The sequence below is a fragment of the Epinephelus moara genome, chromosome 9, assembly GCF_006386435.1.
Source record: "Epinephelus moara isolate mb chromosome 9, YSFRI_EMoa_1.0, whole genome shotgun sequence".
NCBI classification, from domain to species: Eukaryota; Metazoa; Chordata; class Actinopteri; order Perciformes; family Serranidae; genus Epinephelus; species Epinephelus moara.
In genome coordinates, this window is record NC_065514.1 from 12,901,384 (window position 1) to 12,919,557 (window position 18,174).

General features: G+C 44.0%; 1 protein-coding gene across 1 annotated transcript in view; it reads left to right on the forward strand.

Annotated features, from left to right (window-relative positions):
• LOC126395099 (cilia- and flagella-associated protein 44) overlaps positions 1-18,174 on the forward strand; it is a 24,752-nt gene that overhangs the window by 518 nt on the left and 6,060 nt on the right. Inside the window, exons 3-34 of the mRNA XM_050052278.1 lie at positions 892-1,045; positions 1,167-1,329; positions 1,863-1,965; positions 3,603-3,819; positions 3,975-4,089; positions 4,589-4,753; positions 5,289-5,444; positions 5,556-5,603; positions 5,854-5,953; positions 6,051-6,145; positions 6,234-6,443; positions 6,545-6,655; positions 6,746-6,898; positions 7,090-7,296; positions 7,868-8,010; positions 8,228-8,507; positions 10,226-10,281; positions 10,453-10,615; positions 10,941-11,071; positions 11,268-11,479; positions 11,553-11,697; positions 11,908-12,085; positions 12,247-12,488; positions 12,731-13,001; positions 13,147-13,350; positions 14,178-14,373; positions 14,487-14,600; positions 15,182-15,312; positions 15,416-15,532; positions 16,696-16,897; positions 17,154-17,314; positions 17,443-17,577. Of these exons, the coding sequence (XP_049908235.1) occupies positions 892-1,045; positions 1,167-1,329; positions 1,863-1,965; positions 3,603-3,819; positions 3,975-4,089; positions 4,589-4,753; positions 5,289-5,444; positions 5,556-5,603; positions 5,854-5,953; positions 6,051-6,145; positions 6,234-6,443; positions 6,545-6,655; positions 6,746-6,898; positions 7,090-7,296; positions 7,868-8,010; positions 8,228-8,507; positions 10,226-10,281; positions 10,453-10,615; positions 10,941-11,071; positions 11,268-11,479; positions 11,553-11,697; positions 11,908-12,085; positions 12,247-12,488; positions 12,731-13,001; positions 13,147-13,350; positions 14,178-14,373; positions 14,487-14,600; positions 15,182-15,312; positions 15,416-15,532; positions 16,696-16,897; positions 17,154-17,314; positions 17,443-17,577 (5,078 nt within the window). The remainder of the gene's footprint in view (positions 1-891; positions 1,046-1,166; positions 1,330-1,862; positions 1,966-3,602; positions 3,820-3,974; positions 4,090-4,588; positions 4,754-5,288; positions 5,445-5,555; positions 5,604-5,853; positions 5,954-6,050; positions 6,146-6,233; positions 6,444-6,544; positions 6,656-6,745; positions 6,899-7,089; positions 7,297-7,867; positions 8,011-8,227; positions 8,508-10,225; positions 10,282-10,452; positions 10,616-10,940; positions 11,072-11,267; positions 11,480-11,552; positions 11,698-11,907; positions 12,086-12,246; positions 12,489-12,730; positions 13,002-13,146; positions 13,351-14,177; positions 14,374-14,486; positions 14,601-15,181; positions 15,313-15,415; positions 15,533-16,695; positions 16,898-17,153; positions 17,315-17,442; positions 17,578-18,174) is intronic.

Genomic DNA, 18,174 nt, shown 5'->3' on the forward strand with positions numbered 1-18,174 from the left:
TGGCTGTTTGACAGTTTGTGAATTAATTAGCCTACAACGCAGCTGCTGACCTAACTGACACTAACCGTCAGTTTTGATTTGATTGTTGATTGTAATCAGCTGTGAGGCGGAGTGATACATACAGAGTGAAATAACCACGATGTTGTACTCCAATATCGTCACGGTTTTACTGTCTCTCGACCAATCAGATTGCAGGGCCGGAACTAACTGTTGTATAAAGAGTATTTAAAATTATTGAAAAATGAGTTTAAAAATAAGGTTGCAGTTATTACAGGGAGGAGCAGAAAGTGTAAAAAAAAAAGTAATGTTTTTAGCTTTGACTCTAAAGTGTTCAGTCGGGGCTGTCTAACATCATCTGGGAGGTTATTCCAGGTTTGTGCTGCATGATAACAAAACGCTGCTTCACCATGTTTTGTTCTGACATTTGGGATGGTCAGTAGCCCGGCCCCAGATGTCCTCAGGGTCCTGGAAAGTTCATAGCTCACAAGCATGTCAGAGATATATGTGGGTGCTGAGCCACAGAGTGATTTATACACAAGCAGCAAGATTTTGAAATCAATTCTCTGAGTAACAGGTAGCCAGCGAAAGGATTTTGGAACTGGAGTAATGTGGTCATATTTCCTAGTTTTTGTCAGGACCCTGGCAGCAGCATTCTGAAAAAGTTGCCAGAGGCGTTCAGTTTCAGATTTTTCCAATTTTTATTCACTCCAAACCATGTTGACGTTAACATACTCAGTTGGAGTGTAAAATCTTAAAGTAAAATATAAATCTGGGAATTCACATGAGAATAATACATTTTCGTCTCATATATGAAATTCTATATGGAAAAAATGCACAAGTTAAATCACTGGTGCATGAAAGCTGCTGTCACATATTTCCCCTCCCTCACAGGATGTGATACTGAGCACTCTGTGATGCAGCAGGAGACTGAAGAGGAATCAAAAAAGCAGCCCTCTGCAGACATGTCCTACAAGTACGAGGAACTTCACTCCAGACCTTTCATCACACCTGACTCTGAAATCCCAGAGAACCTCCTGCACCTCTCGTATCCTTAGAAAATAAGTTCAGAAAAACATTTCACACCACATCTTCTCTAACTTCCTGTCATCATACTTAGCAAATAACATGTGAATCTGATCTTGATCCTTAATCCGTCCTGTGTTCAGTCACTCTTTTGGCTATGACAGCGGGCGCAGGGGAAACCTGCAGCTGCTGGATGACAGAACTCTGATCTTTATAGCAGGCAACCTGCTCGTCCTGCTGGACGTTTCCACCAAGGAGCAGAGATACCTCCGCTCGTGCAGCGGAGGAGGAATCGGCTCCATCACGGTAAGATGGCTGACAAACCTCGTGTCATGTAAGTCAGAATCATCACTCTGTGACTCCAGTCTGTCTGTGACTGAGTGCAATAAACACTGATGGATGAATTGACAGATAACTTTACATTTACTCAAGAGTTTCAAGAGTGCACTAATACAATTTTATACCATATGTAAATAACTGGAAATCAACGGCTGCCTGGAATTATTGGGGAAAATGGAAAATGATCAGCAAAATGTACAATACTGTGTACGTGAATTATGTTTTAGGAGCAAAAAAATGTGTCATGGCTCTTTAGGTAAAGGTCCTTGTTTCTATTATTTTTCATGCATTAACGACTTTATTCATAACTTTGTGAGTCAGATAAAAAGTAAGGAAATGTTTGTTCTTGTCTTTCACTTAAAATTATGTTTTAAAAGTATGAATGAAATACCTTACTGACTTAAATTAATGCACTCCTTAACAAGTATTATACAAAAATACACTACTGATATTTTCTAGAGAATTTGTCTTAATTTGTGTGTTTTTGTGTGTGTGTCAAGGCACACCCTAGCAAGGAGTACTTTGCTGTAGCAGAGAAGGGAAACCTGCCCAACGTCATAGTCTATGAATATCCTTCATTACAACCCGTCAGCGTCCTTAGAGGTGAGTAGGACCAAGAATCGTTGAGTTTGAAGTAACAGCCGTGATCAGAAGCATTATGTTTTTGCGGGTTGTCCGTCTGTCCCATTCTTATGCACATGATATCTCAAGCTTGAGGGAATTTCTTCAAATTTGCCACAAACATCCACTTGGTTTCACCGTTGAGCTGATTAGATTTTGGTTGGCAAAGGTCAAAGGGGAGGGTCAGTGTTACCTTGTGTCCATCTTATTCTTGTCAACGTGACATTTCAAGAATATTTTCAACATTTTTCAACATATTTGGCACAAACGTCCACTTGGTTTCAACAATGAACTGATCAGATTTTGGTGGTCAAAGGTGAAGGTCATCGAGACGTTGCGTCCATCTCATTCTTGTGAACACAGTATCTCAAGAACACTTGGAGGGAATTTCTTGAAATTTGGCACACTTGCCACTTGGTTACAACAATAACTAATTCGATTTTGGTGGTCAAAGGTCAAAGGGGAACGTCCCTGTGACATTGGTTCCATCTTATTCTCGTGAATGTGACATTTCAAGAACACCCAGAGGGAATTTCTTCAAATTTGGCACAAAAGTTCACTTGGACTTACCGATGAGCGGATTAGACTTTGGTAGTCAAAGGTCAAATGTGAAATTGGCCAAGACCTTCTATCCATCACATTCTCGTGAATGCAATATCTCAAGAATGCCCTTGTGGATTTTTATTTTTCAAATTTGGCACAAACGTAACCTTGGTTTCACTAGTCCTGGTGGCCAAAGGTCAAAGGAGAAGGTCACTGGGACTTTGTCTCTGTCTTATTCTTGTGAACACGACATTTCAAGAACACCTTGAGGGAAATTCTTGGAATTTGGCACCAAAGTCCACTTGGATTCGATGATGAACTGATAAGATTTGATTGGTATAATCGAAATTTTCAGGCCCCAACATACTTTGTATTACAAATCAGAAAATGATAAGACACCCTACATTCTACTTCCTGTAGACTAACAGCCTGTTACAAGGCTGTTAGTTCCTTCCTTAATGTTCAAGGACAGAACAAGATAAGATGGTCTGAACTGCTTTGTTTTATTGCTGAAGAACTGTTTTTACACCAGTTAAAGATGACGTGTAACTCACCCCCTCCCTGCCCTTGCAGTCAGTGTGTTTAACAAAAATACCACCACAGTGGTCAAAGGTCAGAGTCCACTGTGACCTCACTAAACATTTTTTTGGCCATATCTTCATTCATGTGCTAATCATGACAACATTTTACGGCCTAATAGAATAAAATGGTAACATGATGACATATTATATCCAAAAAGTCATAGGTCAACTTCACTGTGACATCATAATGTTCTGCAAAATCACTTTTCTGGCCGTTAGTCAACACCATAACTCAGGAACAGAAGGGGAGACATTTGTTCTGATACTTACCTGGCGACACTAATCTTGGGTGTCCATCTTGAAACTGCGTGAAGCATCCATGTTGTTTTAGAATTTGTAGCTTCTGTGCAGCAACATCCATATTTGAAGCATTGTCAACTGTCTTGGCTACATATGAGTCTGGATAGATATGGAGGTAGACTGTAACTGCAACTTGGCATGCAACGGCAAGGCGGTAGTTCTAGTTGATCATGTTTTTGACCTTCATGTTTGTAGGTGGTACAGAGCGGGCGTACAGTTCTGTGGATTTTAACCATGATGGGAGCCTGCTGGCGAGTGTGGGGAGCGCACCAGACTACATGCTGACGTTGTGGGATTGGAGACAAAAGGAGGTGATACTGAGATGCAAGGCCATTTCTCAGGAAGTCTACCGAGTTACCTTCTCCCCATACAACCCGGGACTGCTCACATCATCAGGATCTGGACACATCAAGTAAAGGACATACTGAATCCTCCTGAAACCCTGTAACCCTGTTAAATCACTGCTATTAAAATAGCTTTAGACCTCAAGCTGAATTATTATTCCCTCACACTGATATTGATATGTTTATGTTGTCAAATAAAGTCAAAATACCTTCTCTCTGTCAGGTTCTGGAAAATGGCCAGCACATTCACAGGTCTTAAATTGCAAGGGCTTATGGGACATTTTGGGAAAACCGCAGAGACTGATATTGAGAGCTACGTGGAGCTTCCTGATGGAAAGGTCTGTGCACCGCTGTTCTGACAAGTTGGGTCTATATGCAGGTCAGGAAGGTCTGGAAATGTACGGAGGAAAACTTTGAGTTCACAGCTGTGTTTTGTCCGATGACTGATCTTGGTAATCTCATAAAATCTGGCATGTTACAGTGAATAATCATTTCTCTGCCTGAGGGAATGTGAGACTTTGAAACTTAGTCCCGACCTCAACGGCGTGCTGTTATCGGCTGGGGACTACACAACCATAAATGTCCAAACCACAGCTACATTCAGGCAAAGGACAGGGTCTTAGCAGAGACTCTTGTATGAGTTTATACATTGTTTTTAGAAAAATCCTGTATATACCTTTAACATTCGCAAAAAGTAAAATTGCACTTTGTGATGAGGTTGTTTGGAAGGTCAAAATTTCAACCTCAAAAATATTTAGGTTTCAGAAATCCTCTATAAGACTCAAGAGAACGAACACTTGCTTGTGATCATCTTCGCCCTTTGTGTCCTCCTGTCAGGTGGTGTCCGGCTCAGACTGGGGCAACTTGCTGCTGTGGGATGGGAACTCCATCAAGGTGGAGATTTGCCGTAAGGGGGGGTGTAACTGCCACACAGGGGTGGTTAAGCCGTTCGCCCTAGAAGATGGGCAGCTGATGACGATTGGCTCTGACGGAGCAGTCCGGGTAAGAATCTTACAACAACATAACTTTATAACCTGAAAACGCTTCACTTTTAGAACATTTCTCTCAAGTTTGTCCTAAGATGTCTATTGATCTCCTGTCTATTGTTGGGCCGTATATATCTGGGTGTCCACCAGTTTCTCCTCTATTGTTTACCAACTGTACACTTGTTGTCATGACCACCACAGAAGACCTGCCACAACTCAAATCATCGATTGGACAATGGGAAAAATTATGACGAAAAAAGAGACGTCGTGGGCTGTTTTTCTGCTTTGGGTTGAAGTTTTTTCAACTCAAGGAGTTCAGAGCACTTAGGCAAAAACGCCAAAAGCTTAGAGCGCAGAAACGCAAAGCACAAACTGACAAATATGTGGATATTAACAGTTACAAATGAAACATAAGAAGGAAGAATGTAATGTCACATATTAGGTTTTTGATTTCAAGAGTTAATTGACCCTTCTTGGCATCCTGAGTGGAGATAAGTTTCTTTATAATCAGTAGAACTTTATAACACCCACCCCTCCTTTGCCCCCTGCAGGGCTGGGACTTTGAGAGCATCGACACTGCCGACAGCAACAGCCAAAGCAGCAGGTTTGAGCTGGAGCCAATGAATGAGATGGTGGTAGGACACAACGTCTGCCTCTCCTCTGTGGTGAAGAGCTCCCTGCCTGACTCATTCATCTGGTTTGCTCAGGTCAGAGAGTGAAAGGTCAAAGGTCACTAATTAAAACCATTTGTAATCCATGATCCGGCATAAACCTGATCAAAATTACAGACCAGGTCTTCCCATTATGTGGTCCTGTAGGATTCCAGCGGAGCCATCTGGAAACTGGATCTTTCATTCACCTACACAGTGAGTTTCTTAGACACAGTCTGTAATAAATTAGGAGCAAACAAATAGGAGGTGAGCCAACAGAAGAAAGGTATGATTACATTTATTGTTACTGAGGTGAATACGTGTGTTTATGGTGATGTACAGGTAACGTTGTGTAGTCCTAATGGAAACCTATATAGCAAACCATATTGCACCATCACATGTTGTAATGAAGTGACAGTGTGCTCACCCAGTGAAACGACAGTTGATGTATCGGCTGTGTGTGTAGACTCCTGATCCAGAGTGCCTGTTCTCGTTCCACGCCGGGCCAATTCAGGGCCTGGACGTGTCGAGGAAATCCCACCTGATGGCCACGACAGCTCTAGACCGTGAGTGCGATACATTTCCACACCTGCACAGACATTCTTTGTGAATACACTGACACACACAGTATAACAGGTGACTGTGTGTGTCCCTGCTCTCCAGGTTCAGTCAAAGTTTTTGACTTCCTGGCAAAAAGAGAACTGACCACCAGTCGCTTCAATCAGGGTGGAACTGCTCTCAGATGGGCTCCACCTTTGGTAAGTGTGTCAGTGTAAAAATGTATCATGAGCTCACTTATGATGTGAGCAGAAAACTGACCTCTGAGGCTCTGGTGTTTGTCTGTAGGTGAACCAGAGTGGAAGCTTACTGGTGACTGGCTTTGACGATGGGGTGGTCCGGCTACTGGAGCTGTACAACCCTCAGAGGCTGCATTTAGTCACCGGGAGCAGACCTAAAGGAGATACCAAACTGCGCCTTAAACAGGCTTTCAAACCCCATAATGCCCCTGTAACTGCTGTTGCATATGAGCGAAATGGAGAAATCTTAGCCACGGGGGTAAGAGGTTTTCCAACAAAAAATTTTGTTGTTGTTGTTGTTGTTGTTGTTGTTGTTGTTCATCCACCTTTCTGACTTCTCACTTCCTCCCTCGCGTTCAGAGCTCAGACAGCACTGTGTTCTTCTTCACTGTTGGAGAAAATCACAACCCCATCGGCTTTGTCCGTGTTCCCGGGCCGGTGCAGGCGCTGGAGTGGTCACCTCATTCCCATGTAAGTCTGGTCTCCGAGTCCACTCGTACCCAAATATATCCATGCTGGAGTGTTATTGATTAAACCGATTTCTTCTACGATTTTACCCAGAGTGAAAACAGGCTGCTCATCCTGTGTCAGAGCGGTCACGTGGTCGAGGTGCACAGTCCTGATCCAGAGGCCCAGAGGCCGACCAAAACCTTCCACCTGCCTGAACTGCCCAGCAGATTCTTCAGGTTCAGGAGTATAAAATCTCGTATCAAGGTCTGAACTTTGTCTCTTTGCCTAGTTTGTTAGGGTTTTTGTACTGTGGATGTACTGATGTCTGCTCTGTGGCTGTGTGTGATTTGAATATTTTTCTTCCCTTTATTTCCTGTTGTCTTAAAGTTTATTTAAAAGAGCGTCTAACCTAACTCAAACATTCCTGTTTTAATTTGTGTGTTTGTGTATTTCAGAGAGATGAGGAAATCGCAAGACGCCAAGCTGTAAAGGAGAAGAAGAAGAAAGAGAGAGAAGACAAACTGAAAGACTCAAAGCAGATGTACCCAGAGCCAGAGAAAGAGGAAGAAGAGGAAGAGTTGCCCCACATCTACATCCCTGAGCATCCAAGTCCTCTCTTCTGTGGCTTCTACTCACAGCCTGGCCAGTTCTGGCTCTCCATGGTACACACAAACACACAATTATACCTCTATGAACATGCGACAACAATAACCAGGATGTTCAAGAAAATTAAAATAGGCATCAATCAGCTGAAATTATCACGAGTAGCCAACTTGTAAATCGATCAAACAGCACCAACACCAACATCTGACAGTCCTACAGGGACATCAAAGAAGACAACACAAACCAATGTCATGCACAAACAGGAGCAGGAAGTAAACTCTGATGCAATGCAGTGACAGAGCAGGTTGCACTTTCATTCTTGCCTGCTGATAGGAAATCGCTTCTGCAATCAGTGGGCATTGAACCTCACCCTTAGTACAATAAGTATTAAATGTTGTTATTTTTTAAAGACTCAGTCCTACTTGGTCTGATTAGTTGTCTCACCCACATCATATTTGCAATCCACTTCAGAATTGTACCAAAACACAGGTATTGTTTCAAAATTATTATCAAAACATATTCAAACTGTACCCAGACCCAGAGTTTAATAGGAACAAAGTTAAATGATGATGCTAAAATAATCCCAGAAGACAATTCAATTGAATGATTGTCTTTTTCTCTCTCCTGCAGGGGGGCTTTGACTCAGGTTACTTGTATCACTGTAAGTTCTCAGAGGAACAGGAGCAGGATCCAGACCAGCGACAGGATGAGCCCTTTGACTTCCTGCCTGTCAACGACACAGACAACGACCCTATTCGTTCTGTCACCTTCAGGTAGCCCGAGGGCAGACTTACTAGTCATTATTCTCATATGATAAAGAGATCAAATGACTGAATGAATGTAATGTGAAAATGCTGCTCTTGGTGCTGAACCAACAGCTTTTTTTTGCCTCGGGCCGGGGGATGCTTTAGAGGCTCCTTCACATTTGGAACCACAGTACTATTACCTGCATTAAGTTTCCTTCCTTTTTGTTGTTTTGGTGTTTCCTAGCTCCGACAGGCAGCTGCTGCTCTGCGGCATGCACTCAGGTTTCATCAGGGTTTACCCTCTGCAGCCAGGCGACCACAGCCTCACCTCCATGCAGGCCTACTGGGCTCTCAGTGTGCACGACAACCAGTACGGACACTTGCGGCACATCTGCTGTAGCCATGACGACCTCTTTGTGCTGACAGCCGGAGATGACGGGAACGTCTTTTCCTTCAGCGTGCTTCCTCCAGAGGAGCTACAGAAAGGCCTGCAGAAAAGAAGGGCCAAGATTCCGTCACCCAGGGTCAGTCCACATTTTAACTTTATACACTTTATACAGTGTGGCTCTGTGGATGACAAAGTCCATCAGCCTCAGCTGTTCTCTGTGTTTAATGCCATTCAGCAAATATTTGTATGCTAATGTTGAACTGACCTGTTCAGAACCCAATCATGTAAAAATGCACTCATCAACCATTCTTTTTTTTTTCTGTCAGTTCCAATGGACGGAGTAACACAATCAGTAACACAATCACAATAAATGGTTTTAACAAAGCTTTATTCAGCAAAACCCATGCGTTTATTTTTTTTCATGAATGGCTAACTAATTTCATCTTCATCTTCTAACCGCTTCATCCTCTTGAGGGTCGCGGGGGGGCTGGAGCCTATCCCAGCTGACATCGGGCGAGAGGCAGGGTACACCCTGGACAGGTCGCCAGACTATCGCAGGGCTGACACATAGAGACAAACAACCATTGACGCTCACATTCACACCTACGGACAATTTAGAGCTATCAATTAACCTAGTCCACAATCTGCATGTCTTTGGACTGTGGGAGGAAGCCGGAGTGCCCGGAGAGAACATGCAAACTCCACACAGAAGGGCTCCCACACCCGGGATCGAACCGGCAACCCTCTTGCTGTGAGGCGACAGTGCTAACCACCACACTACCGTGCTGCCCCCTAATTTCATTGAATATTAAATAAAGAAATCCTTTAAAAGTCATTACATAGCCTATATATTTTGTATTCCGTTGCCATCTTGATTCAAAATATCCTCAATATTCTTAAGTATCTCCAGAAAACAGTGTGTTGAAGACCTCCTGAGATGAATATTCTGTGTACATAATCAACAGGATGCATTATAAACTGACTGTATTGTTAGAAAATCAGATCTGAATAATATTTCTCTGTTTATTTTTGGGTGACATTCAGATCCTCGTCCATTCCAATGGACGCACATTAGCCATAATAGCTACACAAAGAAGACTTTGCAAGACAGCTAAGCTGTTACTCACAGTTTAACAAACTCCTTGTTCATTTGTAACATATCTGGCAACTATTGGAGTTCATCTTTCCAAATTTTGAAACCATTCCAGACGCTTGACTTTGTCAACATCTTGCTAACGTATCTATAAGCCTATCAAGTGCAGTCAAAGTGTCCCAGTTTCAGTAGTGCTGGAGAGCTGGTGACTGACATAAAATAAGAGCGAGTTGGATTCACAAAACTATCATTGAGTTTAAATGTCCTTAGAATAGAGCATTCGAATACTGATTTTTACCTTGATTAACATGGCAACAATCAAAGCTTTAAAGCATTTGAGTTACCCCTACCATCAAGTAAGTTGTATTTGGGTGGAGTCAGATGACAGCAATCATAAATCTAGACATCGTAGAAAAGTTATGTCCACTGGAATGAACAAGGGACATTAGGATGTTACCACTGGCACTGTGAGCATGTAAGCATGTTGACATTAGCATTTAGCTCGAAGCACTGGTGTGCCTTCATACAACCTCACAGAGTCACTAGCATAGCTGTAGACACTTAGCGTTCTTTGCTTAAGTCTTTGTTTTGAATCCAGATAGATTAGCCTATGTTGTACAGATTTTAAGATGATTATTGTTGTTATTGGTTCAGAATTTTTGGGGGGCAATAAACATTTTATGGATGGTATGGTGCAGGTTGGCCAAATAGATGGTTGTATGAAAAGGTAATATCATCTTGTTCATATGCTCTTTGAACAGGTGGGTCTTGAGGATGAGGTGTTAGCCCAGGACATTGAGGACCCAGCAGCTTACAGGTGGGTATGAATAATCTGTTTAGGGATAATCTGGTCCGGCTCTCTTTCTCTCACTCTATTGTTGTCTTGTGCCTTTCTCTGTCTTTTTCGCTGAAAAATATTTGTACAATAGAAAACGCTATTGAAAATCATGAAAGTCTTATCTTATCTAACCCCCCCAACTCCTTCCAGCATAGAGACGGCTAAGCAGAAGCTGGAGAAGGACCATCTGCATCGGGAGGCTGAGCTGAAGATTGCAGCAAAGCGGAAGAAGCTGGCCGAGCTTCAGAAGAAGTTTAAACGGCTGCTGAATGCCAACCAGAGTCTGCCGGAGCGTGTTCGCTTGAAAGCTGCGGTACAGACCCACTCTCCACTGTCATCTGATTTGACACTTGATGTGGTCACCTTTGCAGCTGTTGTTTAGTTTTAGACTAAAACTAATTAGTTTTAGAGACAGCCAGCTACAACCTTGTTACTTAAGTGCATGTAAACACACTGATTGGGGTAACCTCTCAGTGCGTGATAAAAGCTGGTCCTCACAAATGAAACCTTTAAAATGTAGGGTAAAGTACTGGTTTGTGTTTCAGTCTCATCAGCTCCTTCAACACATGCACTATAATTAAGATCGGATTATAGAAAACGACAATGTGCTCAATATTGTGTGGGGGTTTTTTGTGTAGGAGCTGCAGCTGGACCAGCGTTTCAGTGAGCAGGCAGTCAGGATAAAGGCCCAGCGAGTTAGGGAGGTCAGACAGCACATGGCCTGGGAGGAGGAGCGCTGCAGCATAGCACTCAGCAAACTACAGGACTGGTACTGACAAAACACAAATACACATAGTCATCTATTTTATAATAATAACATAGGTTATGGTTTTGTTTCTGTCTGTTTATCAGCAGGAATATGGATGAACTTCTTTTCTGAGTTGGTGAAAGAATGTAGCCTTGATTAGGAGGTAAAAACACCCAACCTCGAGAAGGAAGCACTCACCTCTTGTGTTTGTATTCAGGTTTAAGGACTCACTGGAGGCCAATGTGGTCACTGTGGTCGCCATCTGCACCGACCACAGAGTCACCACCTACCCTCTGCCAGCACTCACCAAACCTTCATCCCAACTCACACATCAGAGGAGACCCAGCTGGCCTGACGGGGACGGAGCAGCTGCAACAGAACGCAGAAAATCCAGAGCTGAGCCCGTAAAAGACGGCAGCAAAATAGAAGGTGCGAAAGTCTTTGTGTGTTTGCCACACCTGCCAAAGACTTGTGTGACCTATCACCTGTGTGTGTTCTCCAGAGGAGGAGGTGCGACACCACCCGGCAGCTCGTCCATCTGGGATAAAGCTGGCAGATCGGCAGGTCGAGAGGCTCCAAAAGGAGGCAGAGAAGGCTGAACAAGCTCGAGCCAGGATAGAGAAGAGGAAGCAGGAATGGGCCCAACTGTGAGTATCATGTCTGACAATATCACCCCAGTCCTTTGGGCTTTAATTAGATGGCTTCTGTTTTTGATTTATGGTCATGGTGTTTCCTTCATTCTTAAAATTCCAATTTTAAAAAATGCAGTGCCAGGCTAATCTACTGGGGGACAGTGGGGCAGTACTGTAACTATTGCGATGCTAATGCAAAGCTGTGACGGATTGTTGGACTCTCAGTTACGCAGAGAAACCAAACGAGAACTACGACGATCCGCAGGATGTGGAGGCCATCCGTGAAGCCAAAGAGAACTTTGGAGACTTAAAACTGAAGTCAGCTAAAGACTTCACGGTGCCGAAACATCTGAGGATGAACACTGAGAGCAAGAGAGCAGAGCTGATAGGCCTGGAGAAAAATGTACGCACAAACACACACATATCGTAGCTCATTCAAGGCACAAGTTTCTCCCAGAAGTCATTAACAGACTAATAATAGCAATCAATGGATGAATGATTAGTGGAAAGAACATAAGTTGCATACATAGCAGATTTATTTCATGACTCCGTTCATCCCACCAGATCCGCGAGAAGCAGATGGAGATGAATAGACGGATTGTGGCATTGCGGGACTCCAAGGTTCACCTGGTGTCTCAGTTGCGTGCTCAGGCTCAGCAGGTCCAGAAGATCCAGCAGCATCTGGCAGCCCATCTCCACCGCCCTCCACCCGCCTTGCCCATCATACTACCAGAGGAGACTCCAGAGAAGAGGCTGCAGTACAGCCGTGCCACCCTAGAGCGATACCGGCTTCTAAGGGAACAGAGGTATGGGAGCCAGGTTGTAGTTTGATCCAACACCAAGTCTAGACTCAGACGAAAGATGTGAAAATGATTCACTTATGACTACTGCAGCAGGAAATTAAACACAAGAGTTAAATGGATTTCAACAGGACACATCAACCATGTTCAGAGTAAACTGAATTAAGCCACAGCTTCTGAAGACACAGCAATGGGGTATAAGTGATCATTGGACTTTGACCAACATATACATATTCATCTTCAAACAGGTTTCAGAGCATGGAGCAGGAGGAGCAGGAGGGAGTCACATCCATATTGGAGCAACTGGAGAAAGAGATGGAAGAAGAGGAAGGGAAAGAGAAAGGAGCAGAGGAGGAGAGAGGAGGAGAAGGAACTTCTAGCCTGTCAGCTTCATCTGTAATCAGAGAAGAAGAAGAGATACCAGTGGAAGACGGAGCAGAGCTGAGCGACCTGGAGGAGGAGCTCCGGAGGGAGGAGGAGATCAGACTGCTGTATGAGCAGAACTCTCTGCTGGAGCAGGTCTGTGTTTTAAATAAATGATGACTGATCAAATAAAGGGCCACAACATTAGTTTAAATGTGTAATATCTTATATAATCGACTGATTGTCTCAGACTGATGGTGTGTAATATTGTAATGTAATCCGTGTATATTTTGATCCTCAGATTGAGAGTTCGGTACTTCAGTTTGACGCGGAGCTCCTGCTGCTGCGTCACCAGAAGCTGCGTCTGGACTGGCAGCTGAAGATGGCCGACCTCCATCAGCTGAAGCTGTACCAGGAGCTGCTGCTCCTCAAGGAGTTTGAAAGGCGGGAGGACAGCCTCCAGGAGAAGCTCAATGGATGCATCAAGGAGGAGAACAGCATCACGGTGGGAGAGAGTTTATGCATCTGTAGACTGGTTCATGTGCATGATCTTTTTATTTTTAGATCCTGTAGCAATCTATTCAAAGGGCCAAACATCTGTGTAATCAATGTAATATTGCATTTCAACAGCTGCATGTCTACACAGGAAGCATTTCAGCTGCATTTTTCAGTAGCCCCTCTCTGTTGCCTCTAATAAAACATTCATTTTCTGTAACCACTTATCCTGTTAGGGGTCATGAGGATGCTGGACTCTAGCCCAGCTGACATTGGGTGAGAGGCGGGGTACACCCTGGACAGGTCGCCAGACTATCACAGGGCTAACACATAGAGACAAACAACCATTCACGCTCACATTCACACCTACGGACAATTTAGAGTCACCAATTAACCTGCATGTCTTTGGACTGTGGGAGGAAGCTGAAGCACTCGGAGAAAACCCATGCTGACACGGGGACATACGTAGAACATACAAACTCCACACAGAAGGGCACTCCCACCCACGGTTCGAACCAGGAACCCTCTTGGTGTGAGGCGATAATGCTAACCACTGCATCACTGTGTGTGCAGATGTGCTTCAGTCATAATCAGTCCAATTAAACATGCCCCAAAGAACATTTTACACTTAAAGTCTATTTTCCTGGGCAACGTGGGTGACCTAGACTCAATCCTGCGCCTGAACACATCCTGTGTAGACACGTATGGAGCTCTGAAGCTGCTGCCATATAGACACGGTAACACCGTTTGTGTATCAGCGCAGGTGTTTTCCTTCCTCAGATCAGCACTGATAGATCCTCATGTCCCTGTTCTATCCTCCCCTCTCCCTCCTGACAGTCTAAGCTGGAGGAGTATAATGAACAGCTGGAACTGAAGCAGGGAGACATCGCCAGGCTGCAGGAGAGAGAGAAGGCTCTGACTGCCACCTTCCAGACCTCGCTGGGCGAAGAAAACAAGTTTGAAGAGTTTCTGACCAAAGTCTTCAAGAAGAAGATCAAACGTGTGAAGAAGAAGGAGCAGACGAGAAATAAAGGTGAGAGGAAGAAACACAAGAGTAAAATGTGACCAGAGTGTGATTGTGTGATACTGTGTGTGTGTGTATCAATTTGCTCATGTGCCCTTGATGATCCAAAAATGTATTTGCAGAGGATGAGGAGGACAGTGATGAGGACTCTGTTGACGACGATGACTGGGATGATGATTCTGACAGCAGCACAGAGGATGGAGGAGATGGCCTGGATGACAGCGTTTGCCCTCCAGGTCAGCGCTATGGTGGAAGATATATTCAATCCCTTCACAGTAAAGTGTGAACTTTTAATTTTTGGCCGTGCTGCGGTAGAGTCCCACATGATGTGTCAAAGCATTTAATTTAAGAACTTAATTCAAAATATGCACATCTTCCTTCTGCTTAGATAACCCAGTTTTATGAAAAGGCCATCTTTCCAGCAGTGAAATACTTCTTAAAAATACCCGGCTTTGGTGGCACAAGATGGTTGGATAGCAGCGATGTCTTGCTTAATAATTGGTCTTGAACAGTGGTCTGCAGCTTAGCAGCTGTCTCGCCCAAGTCTCACGCTATCCTACATCCCTCCACCTCCAGATGATGAAATCACCCATATACACGTCATCAGAACTATGTCACTTTAGAAACATTGATGTGATATGTATGAAACGTAGAAATGTAACAAAACGATGGTGGTTTGCAGAAATGTACAATTCCAACATTTTCCTCTGGTGACTGGACTGGAATATAATTTGGACCAGACTGGATATGAGGCATTTTGCAGCGCTTCACTGTGCTTCAACAGGCTTTAACTTCTGTGTGTGTGTGTGTGTCTCAGGCTGTGAGCCAGAGTTGTTTGAGAACACACTGCAGCTGCGGGAGCGTCGGCTGGACCTGGAGGAACTGCTGGCGGAGGAGAAGAAGAGTGCTGAAGCTCTGAAGAAGGAGTGCGACACCCTCGTCAAGCAGGTCATACTCTGCTTTTTATCTTTATGTCACTATCTATTACCATGCTGTCTTTTTGTTACTCACATCCTGATCCTGTGTGTGTCTTTTTTGCTTGGTTCTGCAGGAGAAATCAGTGCAGAGCAATCGGAAGGCAGCAGAGGAAGACTTGGAGTTGATCAACAGGGAGAAACAGCAGAAAATGAATGAACTGGATGTGGTGGTTCCTCTCAGACTGCACCAGGTAAAAACTCTGGTGATTTGTTTGATAGTGGTTCCTCTCAGACTGCACCAGGTAAAAACTCTGGTGATTTGTTTGATATTTTTGGAACCTCGGAAGACGGTTGGCAGTGCAGTACGAACAAGTAAAACCTCAAACGTGAAATCAAACAATATTTAGCTAGGTGGTATTATCCTCCATGTCATCAGGAATGTTACAAAGCTCTCTCACAGTGCTGTGCATTTGGTTCTGCCAACTGCCTTTCGGTCATTGTTTGACTGGTGGTGTTCCTGTGCATTGGGTATTTTTTGTCTTAATTTAAAAATTATCCTAAAAGTTTAAAAGCATTACATTTAAGTAACTCATACCTGTAGACACCCTGCTTAAATTATTAATTAACTATCAAAATGAATGCCCATTATTTTTCCATTGATTGGTAAAGCTCTGTTACAGATATATTTTAAGTTTTAGTTTTGTTTCTTCTTCAATTTGAAAATGAAAAGTCAATTTCAGATTTCATTTCATGATCTTTATGGATTTAGAGACCTACTTTTCTTTTTTTAATTTAATCGGCACAGAAATGAAAAATGAACTTTGAATTTGATTACATCACAACCCTCACCTATGGTCATGAGCTCTGGGTAGTGACCGAAAGTATGAGGTCGCGGATACAAACGGCAAAAATGAGTTTCCTCCGTGGGGTGTCTGGGCTCAGCCTTAGAGATAGGGTGAGGAGCGTGGACATCCAGAGGGAGCTCGGAGTAGAGCCGCTGCTCCTTCGCGTCGAAAAGGGTTTGTTGAGGTGGTTCAGGGCATCTGATCAGGATGCCTTCTGGGTGCCTCCTGTTAGAGGTGTTCCAAGCACGTTCCACTGGTAGGAGGCCCCGGGGCAGACCCAGGGAACACCTCAGGGTTCCCCAGGAGGAGCTGGAAAGTGTTGTTGGGGAGAGGGATGTCTGGGGTGCTTTGCTCTGCTTCGGGTAAGCAGTTGAAAATGGATGGATGGATTGGTGGACCGAGACTTCTGTAGACATACTCTGCTTGTGTCTCTTGCAAAACCCTTTGATAAAACACAGGCTTTAAGTTTATTAATCCCAAAGAATTCTGTCTCCACTCATTAAAATTTTCCATCTTCTCATCTCCTGCAATTACTCTCCTCTTCCCTCCACCTCCTCTGTCGTCAACAGATTGAGCTTGTCACTAACGGTTCAGTGCCGTCTGACCTGAGCCAAGCATTAGTGCTTGACGTGAGAGAGTTTAACAGGCTGCAGGAGCGCATCAAGCATTTGCAGGTGGAGAAGAACCAGCAGAAAGAGCTGTACTGTCAGGCCCGCCAGCAGCACGTCAGGCTCCTCCACGACCGCAAGGACTTGGAGGCCAACATCCAGGGTGAGACCCACACAGGCAAACGCCTGGGCTCCCATTCAGCCTAACCTGAAACCTCTGATGATATGTTAGATACGATGTGTGAAGATCAGATGCTACATGAACACACACAAGTCAAAGTAAAGACGCAGATGAAAAAAAATCCAGATTTGTGTTTGGTAAAGTTTGTGTGTCGCCTCGATTACTGCCAGTGCAAGAAAGTCACATTCTTAGAAACTGATCTGTGTGTTGATGTGTGTCTGTATGTGTGTTGGTGTAGTGCTGGAGAAGCAGTGCAACCAGCTGATGATGATGAAGTTCGGGCGGCTGGTGGATGTGGAGGCTCTGCAGACGCTGTCGGGGAACAGGGCGCTGGAGGAGCTCAAGCAGGAAAAACTCCTCAGAGAAGCTGCATATGCCAAGGAAATCAAAGAGTGGGATGTACGCTGACCTGTTTTTGTGTGACCTCACACTTGACATGTCATTTTTCCAAAACAACTTAGATCAGAGTGAGTTTACTGATCTTTTTCTGGACTGTTTTTGTGCATGTGTGTGTGTGTAATATTCAGGCGAAGGTAGAAGAAGCACGTGAGGCTCTGATGGAGAGGACCAGGTGTAACACAGAGCATCTGCGGTGCATGCAGAGCCTCTACGACCAGAACAAAGAGCTGGAGCATAAACTCAACACACGGCAGAAGAAAGTGGTAATTTCTGTGCTCTAAATTAATTTTCATATCGTATTGATTAAAGTTGGGATCCATAAATCTCTAATACAATACAATGATGTTTCACTTATGCATCTGCCCCTTGAGAGCCATGGCTGGAGACATCTCCGTCTCTGCCTGGAGGAAATTTCTTCACATTTGCCACATGGTGGTCAGAGGTCACTGAGACCTTGTTTTTGGTCATAACTAAAGAATTCATACAATAATTATGACAGAATTTTACATAATATCTGATAGGATAAAATGATGAAGTGATGACATGTTATGTCCCAAAGGGCAACTTAACTGTGACATCATAATGTTCTGCAAAAACACTCCTCTGGGCATTATTCAACACCGTAACTCAGGAACAGGAGGGGAGGCATTTGGTCAGATACTGAACTGGTGACACTAATTTTGGGTGTCCACCCTTAAACTGTGCTGATTCTACAGATCTTCTGTGCCGCCAGGTTGAAGATGAGTGAAAGCGGCAACATTCATATTTGAAGCATTGTCTGTCATTGTCAGTTCCTCTGGTAGTCCACCACAGGCTCACTGGTTTTGCTGATATTGAGCTTCAGGTGTTTGTTGTTGCAC